General features: G+C 42.1%; 1 protein-coding gene across 1 annotated transcript in view; it reads right to left on the reverse strand.

Annotated features, from left to right (window-relative positions):
• The window catches only part of LOC139415443 (opsin-5-like), a gene marked incomplete at its 5' end in the record, with an annotated part of 33,673 nt that extends 16,419 nt beyond the window's left edge, over nucleotides 1–17,254 (reverse strand). The window contains one exon of the mRNA XM_071163532.1: nucleotides 17,164–17,254. Within this exon, the coding sequence (XP_071019633.1) occupies nucleotides 17,164–17,254 (91 nt within the window). The remainder of the gene's footprint in view (nucleotides 1–17,163) is intronic.
• Between the last annotated feature and the right edge of the window lie 358 nt (nucleotides 17,255–17,612).

A 17,612-nucleotide genomic window follows, 5' to 3' on the forward strand; every position in this document is an offset into this window, starting at 1 on the left:
GCATTTCGCTACACTCGCATTAACATCTGCTAACCATGTGTATGTGACAAATAAAATTTGATTTGATTTGATTAGTAACCAAAAAAGTGTCACACAAACCAAAATATATTTGAGATTTTTCAAAATAGCCACCCTTTGCCTTGACAGCTTTGCACATGAGGTAGTCACCTGGAATGCATTTCAATTAACAGGTGTGCTTTGTTAAAAGTGCATTTGTGGAATTGCTTTGCTTCTTAATGCGTTTGATCCAATCAGTTGTGTTGTGACAAGGTAGAGGTGGTATACAGAATAAAGCCCTATTTAGACTTTTACCAAGTCCATATTATAGGAAGAACAGCTCAAATAAGCAAAGAGAAATGACAGTCTATCATTACTTTAAGACATAAAGGTCAGTCAATACGGAAAATATCAAGAATTTTTAAAGTGTCTTCAAGTGCAATCGCAAAAACCATCAGGCGCTATGATGAAATTGGCTCTCATGAGGACCGCCACAGGAAAGGAAGACCCAGAGTTACCTCTGCTGCAGAGGATAAGTTCATTAGAGTTACCATCCTCAGAAATTGCAGCTCAGATAAATGCTTCAGAGTTCAAGTAACAGACATCTCAACATCAACTGTTCAGAGGAGACTGCGTGAATCAGGCCTTCATGGTCGAATTGCTGCAAAGAAACCACTACTAGGTTTGGACACCGATAATAAGAAGAGACTTGCCTGGGCCAAGAAACATGAGCAATGGACATTAAATCTGTCCTTTGGTCTGATGAGTCAAAATTGTCTTTGTGAGACGCAGAGTAGGTGAACGGATGATCTCCGCATGTGTGGTTCCACCATGAAGCATGGAGGGAGTGTGATGGTGTGTGGGTGCTTTGCTGGTGGCACTGTCAGTGATTTATTTAGAATTCAAGGAACACTTAACCACCATGGCTATCACAGCATTCTGCAGCGATATGCCATTCCATCTGGTTTGCGCTTAGTGGGACAATCATTTGTTTTTCAACAGGACAATGACCCGGCACAAATCCAGGCTGTGTAAGGGCTATTTGACCGGGATGGAGTGCTGCATCAGATGACCTGGCCTCCACAATCACCTGACCTCAACCCAATTGAAATGGTTTGGACCACAGAGTGAAGGAAAAGCAGCCACCAAGTGCCCAGCATATGTGGGAACTCCTTCAAGACTTTTGGAAAAGCATTCCAGTCGTTTGAGAGAATGCCAAGAGTGTGCAAAGCTGTCGTCAAGGCAAAGGGTGGCTACTTTGTAGAATCTAAAAATATATTTTTATTTGTTTAACACTTTTTTGTTTAGTTCATGATTCCATTTGTCTTATTTCATAGTTTTGATGTCTTCGCTATTATTCTAAAATGTAGAAAATAGTACAAATAAAGAAAAACTCTTGAATGAGTAGGTGTGTCCAAACTTTTGACTGGTACTGTATGTTTACAAAAAAATATATGCGGGATTGGAAATGATGCAGACAATTACATTGATGGAAGATAAAATGTATTTATCTACTCCCTAAATAGAGTCCCCCCCACTTCCCAAATAAAAGTTGTGGCTCTGGATTGTGGTAATTTGCTGTTAAAAAAAAGGGAAGATACAAAAACATTTTGTTTGCAACCCCTATTTTAATTTGCTCCATGGCTCTGGCAGCCAAGTGTAGGTTATGGTATAAAGCTGTAACTAGAGACGGAAGAGGAGGCGAGACACCCCACTGGCTGTTTTTTTATGGTTCAATGAAAGTTAATGAACTAAGTAGACCAGAACCAGCAGCTGGTTACAGCGTTTTGCCCGTAACCTACACTTGTGTTCCTAGCTCCAATAGTGCAGTTGTATCTAACAGTATCTATCAAACCGCAAGAGTCAGACAAACGGTTTAGCTGAGACCCATCTCTTGACCGGTAGGCTGGTAGTCTTTTTCTGAAATAATTATTTTCACCTGACATAATTGAAATGGTGCGCACACTTTTCTTATCTAGCTAAGGTTAGCATGCTAGCTAGTTACACTGACAGCTGTCAGTCAGTGCCTTATTTGTTGTTATTTCTCTGCTACACGTGGAACTCACCACAAGTTCCCACCCCCAAATTCTGATTATGTATAAGCAGCCTGAGTCAGTTTGAGGTGGAACCTAAACGAGGATTTCCTGCTGTAGGACAGGAACTACTCAAAATAGGTGCAGCAACTTCCTCTGAGGTGGGCCTTTTAGAACTCATAGCACTTTGCAGTGGTTAAGGGGCTCACCTCAGCAATTACCAATGCCACAGTAAAAGTAATTGTACTTTAAATGGAGGACTATTGGTTAAACCTATTTAATGCCCCCCCCCCGCCGCCCCCCGATGGAGATTTAATTTAACTAAGGGAAAATATTGTGGTGCTACGTGTTAATTCTTCCTCAACAGGCTTATGAACTGAATGTAATCAGTGAAAAGGCAGGATGTGAGGCATTGTCCTTCAGAGAGCCAACAATCCTAGGTACCTTTAATACATTGACAGAACAATCCACAGCAACCTTGGCTAGAATAAGAGAATGGTGGACTTTCTCCATGGAAATGATTTATGATGCATCTACACTGAAGAAAAATATAAACGCAACATGTAAAGTGTCGGTCCTGTGTTTCATGAGCTGAAATAAAATATCCAAGAAATGTTCCATACGCACAAAAAGCGTACAAATGTTGTGCACAAAGTTGTTTACATCCATGTTAGTGAGCATTTCTCCTTTGCCAAGATCATCCACCCACTTGATAGGTGTGGAATATCAAGAAGCTGATTAAACAGCATGTTCATTACACAGGTGCACCTTGTGCTGGGGACAATAAAAGGCCACTTTAAAATGTGCAGTTTTGTCATACAACACAATGCCACAGAAGTCTCAAGTTTTGAGGGAGTGTGAAATTGTCATGCTGACTGCAGGAATGTCCACCAGAGCTGTTGCCAGAGAATTGAAAGTTCATGTCTCTACCATATGCCACTTCCAATGTCATTTTGGATAATTCGGCAGTACGTCCAACTGGCCTCACAGCTGCAGACCACGTGTATGGCGTCGTGTGGACAAACGGTTTGCTGATTGCCCCATTGTGCCACTGGGGTTATGGTATGGGCAGGCATAAGCTATGGACAACAAAGACAATTACATTTTAACGATGGCAATTTGAATGCACAGAGATAACGTGACAAGATCCTTAGGCTCATTGTCGTGCCATTACCTCATGTATCAGCTAGTTTTGTAACAGCTACATGTGAGTTTCTCTGTGGTGTAGGTAAACAGACACAGTAATTTATAGAGATCTCTAATGACTCTGGCATGAATACTTTTAACTGTCCCAAGGGGCGTGTGCCGTGAGGACAGTTATTTGGCCAACACAAACACCATGATTATTGGACCACAATAACAATTGTAGTTTTGCTACAGCTGCTATACAGAACCTCTGTGCTGTAGGTAGTATAAATGTATGATTATGTTCAACTCGTAAATATTATTATCCCCAAGGGGAGTGTCCTGTTAGGACAATTACTAGGCCAGGAGAAACAGGAATACTGATTATTATATTATCTTCTGGATTTGGGCATACCGGTAGACTTCTCTGGTTGTGTATAATGTTTTTATCACACAGACAGGCAAACAATAGCTAGCTGATGCAAAACAACAAAATATCCCTTTTTTAAACCTAATGCCATTAAAACTTGTCTCAACGGATGATTAAAAACTGGTGAATAATATTATCCCTAATGGGAGCGTGCTGTAAGGACAATTAGGGTACCAGGCTGGAGGAAACAAGAACAACTAGGCCTGGATTCTGCACTTGTCTTTTAATTGCCCTGATGGTCGTGAAAATCACATTCACGTCAAACACTGGGGATGTTGGCTCAAGCGTAAATTACATTTAAAAGCCAAGTGCAGAGTGCATTTGATTGTATCCTGGCCTGATTTTCTATAAATACATTTAGCTCCCTGTAAAAAAAAAAGCCAACATAACCAATTGCTTAATCAGCATTATTCAAAATGACAATCAGTATTACAAATTAATGTTTGCTCAAAACCATGCCCATCATTATCACATTTCCCAGCATGCTCTATTGCAGTTGGATTTTCTGAATAGTTTGTTTCAATACCTGTGCTTATGCATGTATATTAATTGGTTGATTAATCGTATGCTACACAAAAATAAATATCATAGTAGTTAGTAGTTGGATTTATTGCACTCATTACTGAGATGGCTGTTCCAGTTTATATGATTTTGGTACTCTCAATAATCACTCAATCCTACTCTGCAGTCATTTTCAATGCAGGTTGTGGGTGATTAAAAGGTCAAATTGCTGTATATTCTCACTGTAGCTGGATTCCAATAGAATACAATGCCAAATTGAGCCTGCAAAAAATATCAGTAAAAGGGTTAAGATCTATAAAATCCATAGTGCTCCATCTAAGAGCATCATATCCCAGGCATCTTATTTGTGTTTCTCAAAACTGGGATAGGAGATTATTCACGTTATTGTAAATGGGATATGATGTAGTAATGTGCAGTTCGTTTAACAACTATTTTTATTGACAGTAAGACAGGATTTGATTTTCTGAGTGACTTGTTCATTTTAGTAGTTCGTTTGACCTGAAGGTGTCACGATCGTGGTAAGAAGCGGACCAAAATGCTGCGTGGTATGTGTTCATGATGATATTTTAATTAAAGAAAGCACTGAACACTGGATACAAAACAAAAAAACGACCGTGAAGCTATAAGAACTGTGCTGACACAAGCAACTAACATAGACAAATCACCCACAACGACAAAACAGGCGTGGAGGCGGCACTGGATAGACCGGGCCGTGCATTCGCCCTAGATGTCTTGAGCACCGAGCCTGCCCAACCTCACCTGGTCGAATGCTCCCGGTCGCCCTGCCAGTGCGGCGAGGTGGAATAGCCCGCACTGGGCTGTGCTGGCAAACCGGGGACACCATGCGTAAAGCTGGTGCAATGTACGCCGGCCCAAGGAGACGCACTGGAGACCAGATGCGTAGAGCCGGCTTCATGGCACCTGGCTCGATGCACACTCTAGCCAGGCCGATACGAGGAGCTGGAATGTACTGCACCGGGCTATGCAACCGCACCGGGGACACCGTGCGCTCCATAGCATAACACGGTGCCTGCCTGGTCCCTCTCGCTCTCTGGAAAGCACAGACAGTTGGCGCAGGTCTCCTACCTGGCTTCGCCACACTCCCCGTGTGCTCCCCCCAATACATTTTTGGGGCTGACTCTCGGGCTTCCAACCGCGCCGCCGTGCTGCCTCCTCATACCATCGCCTCTCTGCCTTCGCTGCCTCCCGCTCTGCTTTGGGGTGGCGATATTCCCCTGGCTGTGCCCAGGGTCCTTTTCCGTCCAACTTGTCCTCCCATGTCCATGAGTCTTGTGATGCTGGCCGCTGCTGCTGCCCGTTACCACACCGCTTGGTCCGGTTGTGGTGGGTGATTCTGTCACGATCATCGTAAGAAGCGGACCAAAATGCAGCGTGGTATGTGTTCATGATGATATTTTAATTAAAGAAAGCACTGAACACAAAACAATAAATGAAAAACCGACCGTGAAGCTATAAGAACTGTGCTGACACAAGCAACTAACATAGACAATCACGTACAATCCACAACGACAAAACAGGCTACCTAAATATGGTTCCCAATCAGAGACAACGACTAACACCTGCCTCTGATTGAGAACCATATCAGACCGAACACAGAAACAGACAAACTAGACATACAACATAAAATGCCCACTCAGATCACACCCTGACCAAACAAAACATAGAAACATACAAAGCAAACTATGGTCAGGGTGTGACAGAAGGCCGCAAATAATTCTACAGCAGGATTAATAAGCGCTCCTCCGGTGACTCTGGAGACGTGCACCGACCAACAACTGTCTGTCATATAGATTGAGTTCCCAAAACATTAGAAACACCTGCCCTTTCCATGACATAGACTGACCAGGTTAATCCAGGTGAAAGCTATGAGTCCTTATTGATGTAATTTGTTAAATCCACTTCCATCAGTGTAGATGAAGGGGAGGAGACAGGTTAAATATGTTTTTTTTAAGCCTTGAGACAATTGAGACATGGATTGTGTGTGTGCCATTCAGAGTGTGAATGGGAAAGACAAAATATTTAAGTGCGTTTGAACTGAGAATGGTAGTAGGTGTCAGGCGCACCTGTTTGAGTGTGTCAAGAACTGCAACGCTACTGGGTTTTTCATGCTCAACAGTTTCCCATGTGTATCAAGAATGGTCCACCACCCGAAGGACACCCAGCCAACTTGATACAACTGTGGGAAGCGTTGGAGTCAATATGGGCCAGCATACCTGTGGAACGCTTTCGACACCTTGTAGAGTCCATGGCCCGACGAATTGAGGTTGATCTGAAGGCAAAAGGGGGTGCAACTCAACAGTAGGAAGATGTTCCTAATGTTTTGTACACTCAGTGTATGTGCGCAGGAGAAATGGATCATGCTGCAGGGAGCATAGAGAAGAAAAAGACATGTTTAGAACTGATGATTGATCACATGGTGCAAGAATGAATGCAAATAGTAGATTATTGAATGTTATGATGGACACACCTTTGTAGAACCAAAACATACACAGCCTCTGCTCAACAAACTCGAGAATTAACCATTTGGTGTGCTGCAGTTCGTGAGCAATGTTGTGCTTATCACCCTAACCGCAGTCAAGCAATGCATTCTGCCAAGAGTAGTTCACAATCTAGTAGGGTTGCGGCCACAACTAGACCTCGTTTCAATTGTACCGATAAATAATCTTATTTGTATGCCTAGCCATCAACAAAGGTACATTGGTTAAAGCACGCTTTTAAAAGTCTGTCACAAATGACAGCTCCAATAAGCCCCCTATGGCGAACGACATTTGAACTTGTAGAATCATTACCATTTCGAGTTTTCAGTTCACGGTTCGCCCGTTCGGGCGTGCGTGCTCTGGGCATTACTAACTCATATGAACTAAATTAATCCAAAGATTTGTTCTTTTGACAATGAGTCAAACATCAGATTCATTAAAAAGAGCCAAACTTCTCACCACTGATGTCAACTCAAAACAGAATACTTGAGTGTTTCTAAAAAATAATGTGATATTGGTCTGCATGTAGACATCGTCAGTGAACGAGTTTTGAAATGAGCGGAATGGCTGGTTGAAGCGGAGTATGAAAAGGAGATGGACAACATTCTTAAGTTTGAAGCTCTTGCACAAAAGGCTCTTGCATAAAAACTTTGCTTAGCTATTGACCAATCCCGTTCTGCAAAAATTCTGATAAGTTCAATAAGGGAGGGGTCATTCTCCTCCTTACATATTGCAATATTGGATCGATCCATCCCAGAGAGAGTGTGTGCCTGTCTGTCTGTGTGTGTGTGTGTGAGGGGGGGAGCAGAGCGGTCCGATCCGATCCAACCGGCCTACCAGGAATAGAAAATTACTGATGACCAGCCTGCTTGGGTAGCAAAAACACATTTACTCCATAAAATAATATTTTTAAATATTAATATAATAAGAAATATGTTGGCAACTGTTTTATAAAAAGAATAATGCCCTTCAACCCAGAATTATCGCCTCGGGCCTCAGAACAGTCCTTGTCACAAGATAATTCCCTGGTTCTCTGGCATAATTGCCTAATTCTACAACAGGTTGGTCAAAACAAGCATTGTGATTGGTTGAGATGTGTTCTAAGCCATACTATTTAACCTGTTTAGCATGGGTCAGCCTATGACGCAAAAAATGGGTATCTTGTTTTCAATTCCATCTGAGCAATCCCTGTGCATCCACTATCCCATTAGCGCAGCGAGACAATTCGTTAAGTTGATCTCCATTGTAAAAAGCGTCTAGGAATTATTTCCCCTTGTCTTTAGCTTAACATTTGGTTTGCAACAACAGGGGTTTGTACAAACGTTGCTGTCTGTCTCTCGACATTTGCAAAATTGTTTCAATAATGAAATTCGATCTCCACTGTCTATTGAGAACTAAAGTGTCAGGACGAGATGGATCTTTTCTCAGCCAGTCAAAATCATGAATCAGCATTATTGGATATGGATATATACAAATAATTGTCAATAGAAAACAGCTCAAACAAAATTAAATGCAGCTAATTTGCTGTTATTCTAGCTGCACAGTTTGACTTGACTCTGTTAGCTGTAGCTGGCTAGCTACAGTAGCAAGCAAGAGATAAGAGAGTTGACAGCTAGCACAGCAACGGAACAGTTAGAACAAACGACTGTGTTGCGTCCATAGTTAAAGAACAAAAATACTTTCTGGCAACCTAACCTAACCGAATGAACGGCGAACAGGCTTGTCTAACGATCATAGATGTGTTGGGACTAGGCCTATATTTTCATTGAGAGATGAAATAGTAGCCTATGAATATATAATCATGTGCAATTGCTTTATTATAAAACCAGTTGTTTGGATCCTGGATGCTAATTGGTTGATATGTGGGACATAAACTTCCACAAAATACCATGACATAATGTCATAATTCCACTGCCCTGCAGCCAAGGCAGGAAATTCATCAACTTAATCTCCCTCAGTAAGAGAGCATCTGCACAAGTTGAAAAAAAAAAATTAAACATTGGTGGTTGTATAAACCTACCTCTCTGACTCTATAACCTGTGCAACAATGTATCATTTTAAAAATGCGATCTCTCCTGGCTAGCTAACCCAAGAATGAACGTGAAACTAATAATTCACCATGGAAACCGTAACAACTCAGATTTGTGTTACTGTCTTGGTGTGTTTGATGTGGACACCAAGGAACTTGAAATTCTCGACCCGGTCCACTACAGCCAAGTCGATGTGTATGGGGGCGTGTTCAGCCCTCCTTGTCCTGTAGTCCACAATCAGCTCCTTTGTCTTGCTCACATTAAGGGAAAGGTTGTTGTCAGGTCTCTGACCTCCTCCCTATATCCTCTCATTGTTGTCGGTGATCAGGCCTACCACTGTTGTGGCATCAGCAAACTTAATGATGGTGTTGGAGTCGTGCGTGGCCACAATTGTGAAAAGGGAGTACAGGAGGGGACTAAGTATGCACCCCTGAGGGGCCCAGTGTTGAGGATCAGCGTGGGAGATGTGTTGTTGCCTACTCTTACCACCTGGGGCGGCCCGTCAGGAAGTCCAGGAGCCAGTTGCAGGGGGAGGTGTTTGGTCCTAGGGTCCTTAGCTTAGTGAGGTGCTTTGAGGGCACTATGTTGTTGAACGCTGAGCTCTAGTCAATTAACATCATTCTCACATAGGTGTTCCTTTTGTCCAGGTGGGAAAGGGAAGTGTGGAGTGCAATGGAGATTGAGTCATCTGTGGATCTGATGGGGCGGTATGCAAATTGTTGTGGGTCTAGGATTTCTGGGATGACCGGCCTTTCAAAGTTATTCATGACTACAGACATGAGTGCTACCGGGCGGTAGTCATTTTGGTAGGTTACCTTGGTGTTCTTAGGCACAGGGACTATGGCGGTCTGCTTGAAACATGTAGGTATTACAGACTGTCAGGGAGAGAACAGCTGGTGCTCTCATGCATGGTTCAGTGTTGCTTGCCTCAAAGCGAGCATAGAAGGCATTTAGCTCGTCTGGTAGGCTTGCATCATTGGGCAGCTCGCGGTTGGGATTCCCTTTGTAATCCGTAATAGTTTGCAAGCCCTGCCACATCCGACAAGCATCAGAGCCGGTTTAGTAGGATTGGATCTTAGTCCTGTATTGACACTTTGCCTATTTGATGGGTCATCAGAAGGCATAGTGAGATTTCTTATAAGCGGCCGGAATAGTGGATTGCTCCTTGAAAGCGGAAGCTCTAGACTTCAAATCAAATCAAATTTTAGTTCAGTGCAGATGTTGCCTGTAATCCATGGCTTCTGTTTGGGATATGTACCTACGGTCACATGTGCCATTAACCTAACCTACTGATTAGCGATGTCTGGACAAATATTAATCAGCAGGTTTTATAAGAAAACCACCCAGACAAGAAAAATGAATTGATATTGAAATGCAGGAGAGGGACAATAATGCACACGAAGAGCAAGCATCATGAAACACCTTGTACAAGAGATTCCCCGAAGCCGATATGGATTTACTGACCTGCTTTGACGTCGTCGTAAATCCTACCCGATACCTTGCTCGAAGAAATGGTGAGTTAAATAAGGAGCCTTATTGGCTTTATTTTGAATTTAATCAATTAGCCTAACACAATTGATCCATCTGACCCACCGGTAGCCAAGGGGACAACATTTGTTTGTGAAGATACATTTGCATAATATACATGTGATTTCTCTCATTCTGAGCACCGTGGGTGGATGCCCTAATGTGTTAAGCACCCAATGCATATGGATGTCCAGGATGTCCAATTTTTCAAATATCCAGTAAATTCACATCTTGGAGACCCTGTCACACACACACAACCACCATGCATTGTTGCTACTATTTATTATTTATCATGCTGCTCATTCAATTTAAACCTGATTTTATGCATATCCAGTGCCTTCAGAAAGTATTCACACCCCTTGACTTTTTCCACAATTCCTTGTGTTACAGTCTGAATTTAAAATCTATTAAATTGAGATTTTGTGTCACTGGTTTACACACAATACCCTATAATGTCCAGTGGTGGAAGAAGTACCCAATTGTCATACTTGAGTAAAAGTATAGCCATCTTTTAGAAAGTTACTCAAGTAAAAGCGAAAGTCACCCAATAAATTACTAAACTCAGCAAAAAATAAACGTCCTCTCACTGTCAACTGCGTTTATTTTGAGCAAACTTAACATGTGTAAATATTTGTATGAACATAACAAGACTCAACAACTGAGACATAAATTGAACAAGTTCCACAGACATGATTAACAGAAATGGAATAATGTGTCCCTGAACAAAGGGGAGGGGGGGGGGGTCAAAATAAAAAGTAACAGTCAGTATCTGGTGTGGCCACTAGCTGCAGTAAGTACTGCAGTGCATTTCTTCCTCATGGCCTGCTCCCGATTTGCCATTTCTTGCTGTGAGATGTTACCTCACTCTTCCACCAAGGTACCTGCAAGTTCCCGGACATTTCTGGGAGGAATGGCCCTAGCCCTCACCCTCCGATCCAACAGGTCCCAGACGTGCTCAATTGGACTGAGATCCGGGCTCTTCACTGGCCATGGCAGAACACGAACAGAGCAAGCAGTATGGCAGGTGGCATTGTCATGCTAGAGGGTCATGTCAGGATGAGCCTGCAGGAAGGGTACCACACGAGGGAGGAGGATGTCTTCCCTGTAACGCACAGTGTTGAGATTGCCTGCAATGACAACAAGCTCAGTCCGATGATGCTGTGACATACCGCCACAGACCATGACGGACCCTCCACTTCCAAATCGATCCCGCTCCAGAGTACAGGCCTTGGTGTAACTCTCATTCCTTCGGCGATAAACGCAAATCCAACCATCACCCCTGGTGAGACAAAACCGCAACTCGTCAGTGAAGAACACTTCTGGTGTTTTTCAGAGTCAGTAGACCTGCAAAGTCAGATTAGCATATAGGCCAAGGACTAGATATGCATATTGTGTTTTTTTATGCTGATCTTAACTTTTTTGTTCATAATGTCTCCGCCATCATTTCATATGACCGAAAACAATTTGTGGACATCAGAACAGTGATCAATAACCTTGATTTGGATTGGCAGGACTAGACGTTCTGTTTACTCAGGACCAGGCCCTAATCTCCTGGATTTGAAAGAGGAAGCCGTGGCGAAAAAACGGCAGTCGAGATAGACTGCCATTTTTCTATTGGCGAATGTGCAGTCACCGGAGAACAAACTGGATGAACTCGACACTATCCTATCAACGGGACTTGAACAACTGTTATATGTTTCTCAGAGTATTGGCTGAACCAGGACATAGAAAATATACTGTATATCTTGCAGGTTTTTCCATGCATCGTCTAGACAGGACAGCAGCCTCGAGTAGACTTAGGGGGGAGAGGTGTGTCTCTTTGTTAACAGCAGCTGGTGCCCGATCTCTAATATTAAGAAGTAGAATACCTCATGACAAGCTGCAGACCACACTATTTACCAAGAGTTTTCATCTATATTTTTTGGAGCTGTCTATTTACAACCACAAACCGATGCCGGTACTAAGACTGCACTCAGTGAACTGTATAGAGTCATAAGCAAACAAGAAAATGTACATCCAGAGTGGCCGGAGATTATATTGCAGGGAAACTAAAATCTGTTTTAACTCATATTTACCAGCATGTCACCTGTGCAATTACCAAGATAGCAAAGAATGTCCTCCCACTTCCTATTTGCCGCTTTCCTTAAGCCCAAGGTTACAAATTCCTAGCGCCAGTAGGCAAATGGAGTTGTTGTTGTTTAAGACGTGATTTGCATCTCTGTGGGTAGCCCTCTCCCATAGGACCACTATAAGCCCTTGGCAGGCTGCTTTTGCAACTCTGAAATTTTGCCTCCACTCAGAGAACATCTTTAAGCTCTAGGCAACCCATCTAGCCATAAGATAATTTGAAAGACAATAGCAAGGAATTTCTCTAATCTCAAATTGGGCCTGCCACTTTACAGCTAACCACAGCCAGCCAGAGGCCGCAAGCTGTTTTTGTTGTTTCTATAAATACCTTACATTTGTTGTGATTTTTATTTGATTAGATTTATTTGCCAGTTTAAAAACACAATACAACCACACATGTGGACATGTGAACTTAACGCATTTACAATCACTGAGGATGACACAAAAACAAGTGACACACCTACCCAGTTAGCAAAGAATTTCCCCCCACTTGCTATTTCTCTCTGTCGCTACGCACATGGCTATAAATTCCTACCACTCTAGTGGAGTTTGCAGCTCAAGACGTAATTTGCATCACTGGCGGGTAGCCCCCATTCAGAGGACCTTATAAGCAGGCCGCTTTTGCATCTCTGGCGTTTAGCCTCCACTCAGAGGACCGCTATACGCCCTAGGCAAGCCATCAAGCCCTGAGATAATTTGAAAGACAATAGCAAGGAATTTCTCTAATCTCAAATACGGCCTGCCACCTTCCAGCTAACCACAGTCTGTTTTTGTTGTGATCTCTAAACCTTAACCTACTTTTAATTGTGATTTAAATTTGATGGCAAAATGGCTTAAGGACAACAAAGTCAAGGCATTGGAGTGGCCCTCACAAAGCCCTGACCTCAATCCCATTGTGGGCAGAACTGAAAAAGCGTGTGCGAGCAAGGAGGCCTACAAACCTGACTCAGTTACACCAGCTCTGTCAGGAGGAATGGGCCAGAATTCACCCAATTTATTATGGGAAGCCTGGGGAAGGTTCCCCAAAACATTTGATCTAAGTTAAACAATTTAAAGGCAATGCTACCAAATACTAATTGAGTGTATGCAAACTTCTGACCAACTGGGAATGTGACGAAAGAAATAAAAGCTGAAATAAATAATTCTCTCTACTATTATTCTGATGTTTCACATTCTTAAAATAAAGTGGTGATCCTAAGTGACCTAAAACAGGCAATTTGTACTCGGATTAAATATCAGGAATTGTGAAAAACTGAGTTTAAATGTATTTGGCTAAGGTGTATGTAAACTTCCAACTTCAACTGTATATTATGGCAAAAAGCATCCTTATGAACTTTGGATGTGCCTCTCTTAGTAGTCTGCTGGAAACGTAGTTTGGATTTAGATAGAATTTTAGTATAATGGAGGTGTAAGGACCGACGCAGGAGACGAGAAGCAAGTACAGCGAGTGAACATTTAATGGAAAAAGGACATCAAACATAACAAGAACAGCGTCTGGACGGGGGGAACAAAACGACATTATGACAATAATGTTGACACGGGGATCAAAACTGAGGAACAGACAGATATGGAGGGGGCAATCAACAACGTGAAGGAGTCCAGGTGAGTTCAATGAGTGCTGATGTGCGTAATGATGGTGACAGGTGTGCGTAATGAAGGGCAGCCTGGCGCCCTCGAGCGCCAGAGAGGGGGAGCGGGAGCAGGCTTTAGGAGAGATAGGAGAGATAATATTTAATAGTTTTAAACCTCCAAACTCATGTTCGTTAAATAAATATGCCCGTTTTACTTTTATTTGGTTTGAAAAAGGATTATCCTGGAGTCAGTAGAGCCATGACTAAACATGTAAACTGCGATACCACTAGATAATTCATGAGGGTAACTTTCCCATTGATGTACAAGTGTTTCCTTCTCCACTTCTATTCATAGCCCAGGCATTTATTTGCTTAAACAGGCGCTTATTAGAGACAGGCTTCTATTTGAGCCAGGCTTCTATTTCCTTAATGCACACAGTATTTGCTCATTTGCATAGTTCATTGTTTAATTCCAGAATTCACTTCTAGCATTTTAATACATTTCTTAATGTACTGCACTAATGTGTTAACATTTACACACTTAGTATGCCTCTATTTAGATTTTTTTTATTTTTTTTACTTTTCCTTTACATAATAATTTGTATGCATTTTCAGCAGTTCTTACTTGCGCCACTAGAGGGCGATCAGTCAAATTTTAAGGGTCTGTACTCCCAAAGTTGTTGCCTGTTTTTGTGCTTGCCAGTTTGCCAGCAGTTCAAAGCTGTTAGCAGCCAATGGCTATTAGTTTATTACTGCCGATAAAAAACAATGATTGCCATAATTTCTTTCAAGTCGTTATTGCATTTTTTAAAAATGTTACATATTAAACATTAAACCTTGTAAACAATTCATTGCAATCCATGGTAACCTCATAAGCAATTAATTTAGACCCACCATTTATTTGAAACGTTTATTTGCTGATACGTGTGCTGGCTATTAAAAGGGACAGGCGGCTTTTCGAGACTCAGCATTTAATTCACGCTTTCTGTCAATGTTAATAGTTGCAAGATCGCATCAACTTCACCACCTGCCCATTTAACTGGAAAACCATTTGGACATTTAAAGTTTGTACCTTTTAGAGACCCAATCTGTAGTATAGTATATACTGTAGTATAGTGTATAGTATATACTGAAAAATATATATAAAACGCAAAATGCAACAATGTCAATGATTTTACTGAGTTACCTGTTCATATAAGTTAATCAGTCATTTGAAATAAATGCATTAGGCACTAATCTATGGATTTCACATTAATGGGAATACAGATATGCATTTGTCAGTTTACAGATACCTTAAAAAAAGGTGGGGGCATGGATCAGAAAATGGTGACCACCATTTGCCGCATGCAGCGTGACACAACTCCTTTGCATAGAGTTGATCAGGCTGTTGATTGTGGCCTGTGGAATGTTGTCCCACTCCTCCTCAATGTCTGTGCGAATTTGCTGGATATTGGTGGGAACTGGACACGCTGTCATTTACGTCGCTCAAGGGGTGACATGTCTGGTGAGTATGCAGGCCATAGAGTAACTGAGACATTTTCAGCTTCCAGGAATTGTGTACAGATCCTTGCGACATGGGGTCGAGCATTATTGTCACGATCGTCGTAATGATGAGACCAAGGTGCAGCAAAACAAAACAAACAAGCACAAACGAATCGTGAAGCTACTAGTGTGCACACAGGCACCTAATTGTAGACAAGATCCCACACCAGAAAGTGGGAAACAGGGCTACCTAAATATGACCCCCAATCAGAGACAACGATAAACAGCTGTCTCTGATTGGGAACCATATCAGGCCAACATAGAAATACAACCCCCCCCTAGACCTACAACAACCCTAGACATACAAAACCCTAGTCATACAAAACCCTAGACATACAACACTAGAGGACCCACCCTAGTCTCACCACGACCTAACCAAAATATATAGAAAACAGAGATATCTAAGGTCAGAGTGTGACAATTATCATGTTGAAACATGATAGCGGGGGATGAATGGCACTACAATGTGCCTCAGGATCTTGTCACGGTTTCTCTGTGCATTCAAATTGCCATCTGTAAAATGCAATTGCCTTAATTATCCGTAGCTTATGCATGCCCATATCATAACCCTACCACCATGGGGCACTCTGTTCAAAACGTTGACATTAGCAAACCGCTCACCCACACGATACCATACACGTGGTCTGCGGTTGTGAGGCCATTTGGACGTACTGCCAAATTCTCTAAAACGACATTGGAAACGGCAAATGGTAGAGAAAATAACATTTAATTATTTCGCAACAGCTCTGGTGGACATTCCTGCAGTTGGGATGCCAATTGCATGCTCCCTCAAAAATTGAGACATATTTGGGCATTGTGTTGTGTGACAAAACTGCACATTTTAGACTTTTATTGTCCCCAGCACGAGGTGCACCTGTGTAATGAGCATGCTGTTTAATCAGCTTCAACTTTGAATTTGTCCAAATACTTTTGGTTCCCTAGAATGGGGGGACTATGTACAAAAAGTGCTGTAATTTCTTAACAGTTCACCTGATATACCATCAAATAAAAGCTGACAGTCTGCACTGCATAGTCATTGTATAATTCATTCAAATCCAAAGTGCTGGAGTACAGACCCAAAACTACAAAACATTTGTCACTGTCCAAATATTTTTGGACCTCACTGTATCTGAATTGCAACAGGAGGACTGGGGTGTTGTTCCACATGTAAACACTCACAGTTTTAGATGTACATTTACCAGGAATCAACAGAAATGTACTTTTTGTATATATTGTTTGTGTAGATATCCTTATTTCATGTATTTTCCCATTTGACATCAGACAGCTCACCAATGGAAGTATGGTTTCCACCGTGTCCAGCATAAATGATAAGCGACAAATGAAAAGCAACAGCTTTTGTCAAATCAAAGAGTGCACAATAACCACTCACACATCTAGAGCACACATTGCCAACCATTGAAAAGACAACCATAATGCTTTGTGTCAAATCAATTATACCATAAGACCTGCTTATTCTTTATATATCCACTACTGTATGTTGCCAACCGATATGACTTTGGTGTGATATACAGTATGGCTGTAAATTCCACTGAGAAATTTGAGAAATGAAAACGTAAAACAGCTCACGCGCAAAGAGTGTGTACGGAATATGAATCCCTTTACACTACATCATCTCTAATCACCATCTCCACAGAAATCAATCATGCTCTCACATCTATGTGAAATCCTGTCATTTGTATTTCACAAATCCCAAACTACCAGCCTCATGCAGAATGCTGAACAAATCCAAAAGTAACTCACCTATCACCACTAGGTACATGCCTGCCCAGTAGTCCACAGTGGGTGACAGTTTGGACATGTATTTGTTGTCCTCCTCCATCCTCCTCTTCCACAGACAGACCAGACCAGTAGGGACCAGTATTCACACTCCCAAAGGGTGCCAGCGATATAATTTTACCTCTGACAGGGAAACAGGCTCTTCTGAGTAATATTGTGAATAATGTGAAGAAGAATATTCTTCACATTATTGACATTACCACAGAAAGCATATTCAGTTCCGAGAATCTTTATACATTCACTCTCTATAATGGACTCCCACACATATGCACCCAGATGTGCACATCACACACACACACACACACACACACACACACACACACACACACACACACACACACACACACACACACACACACACACACACACACACACACGTTCACAGACGTGCACAGTACACACACATTCACAGA

The sequence above is a fragment of the Oncorhynchus clarkii genome, chromosome 8, assembly GCF_045791955.1.
Source record: "Oncorhynchus clarkii lewisi isolate Uvic-CL-2024 chromosome 8, UVic_Ocla_1.0, whole genome shotgun sequence".
Taxonomy (NCBI): Eukaryota; Metazoa; Chordata; class Actinopteri; order Salmoniformes; family Salmonidae; genus Oncorhynchus; species Oncorhynchus clarkii.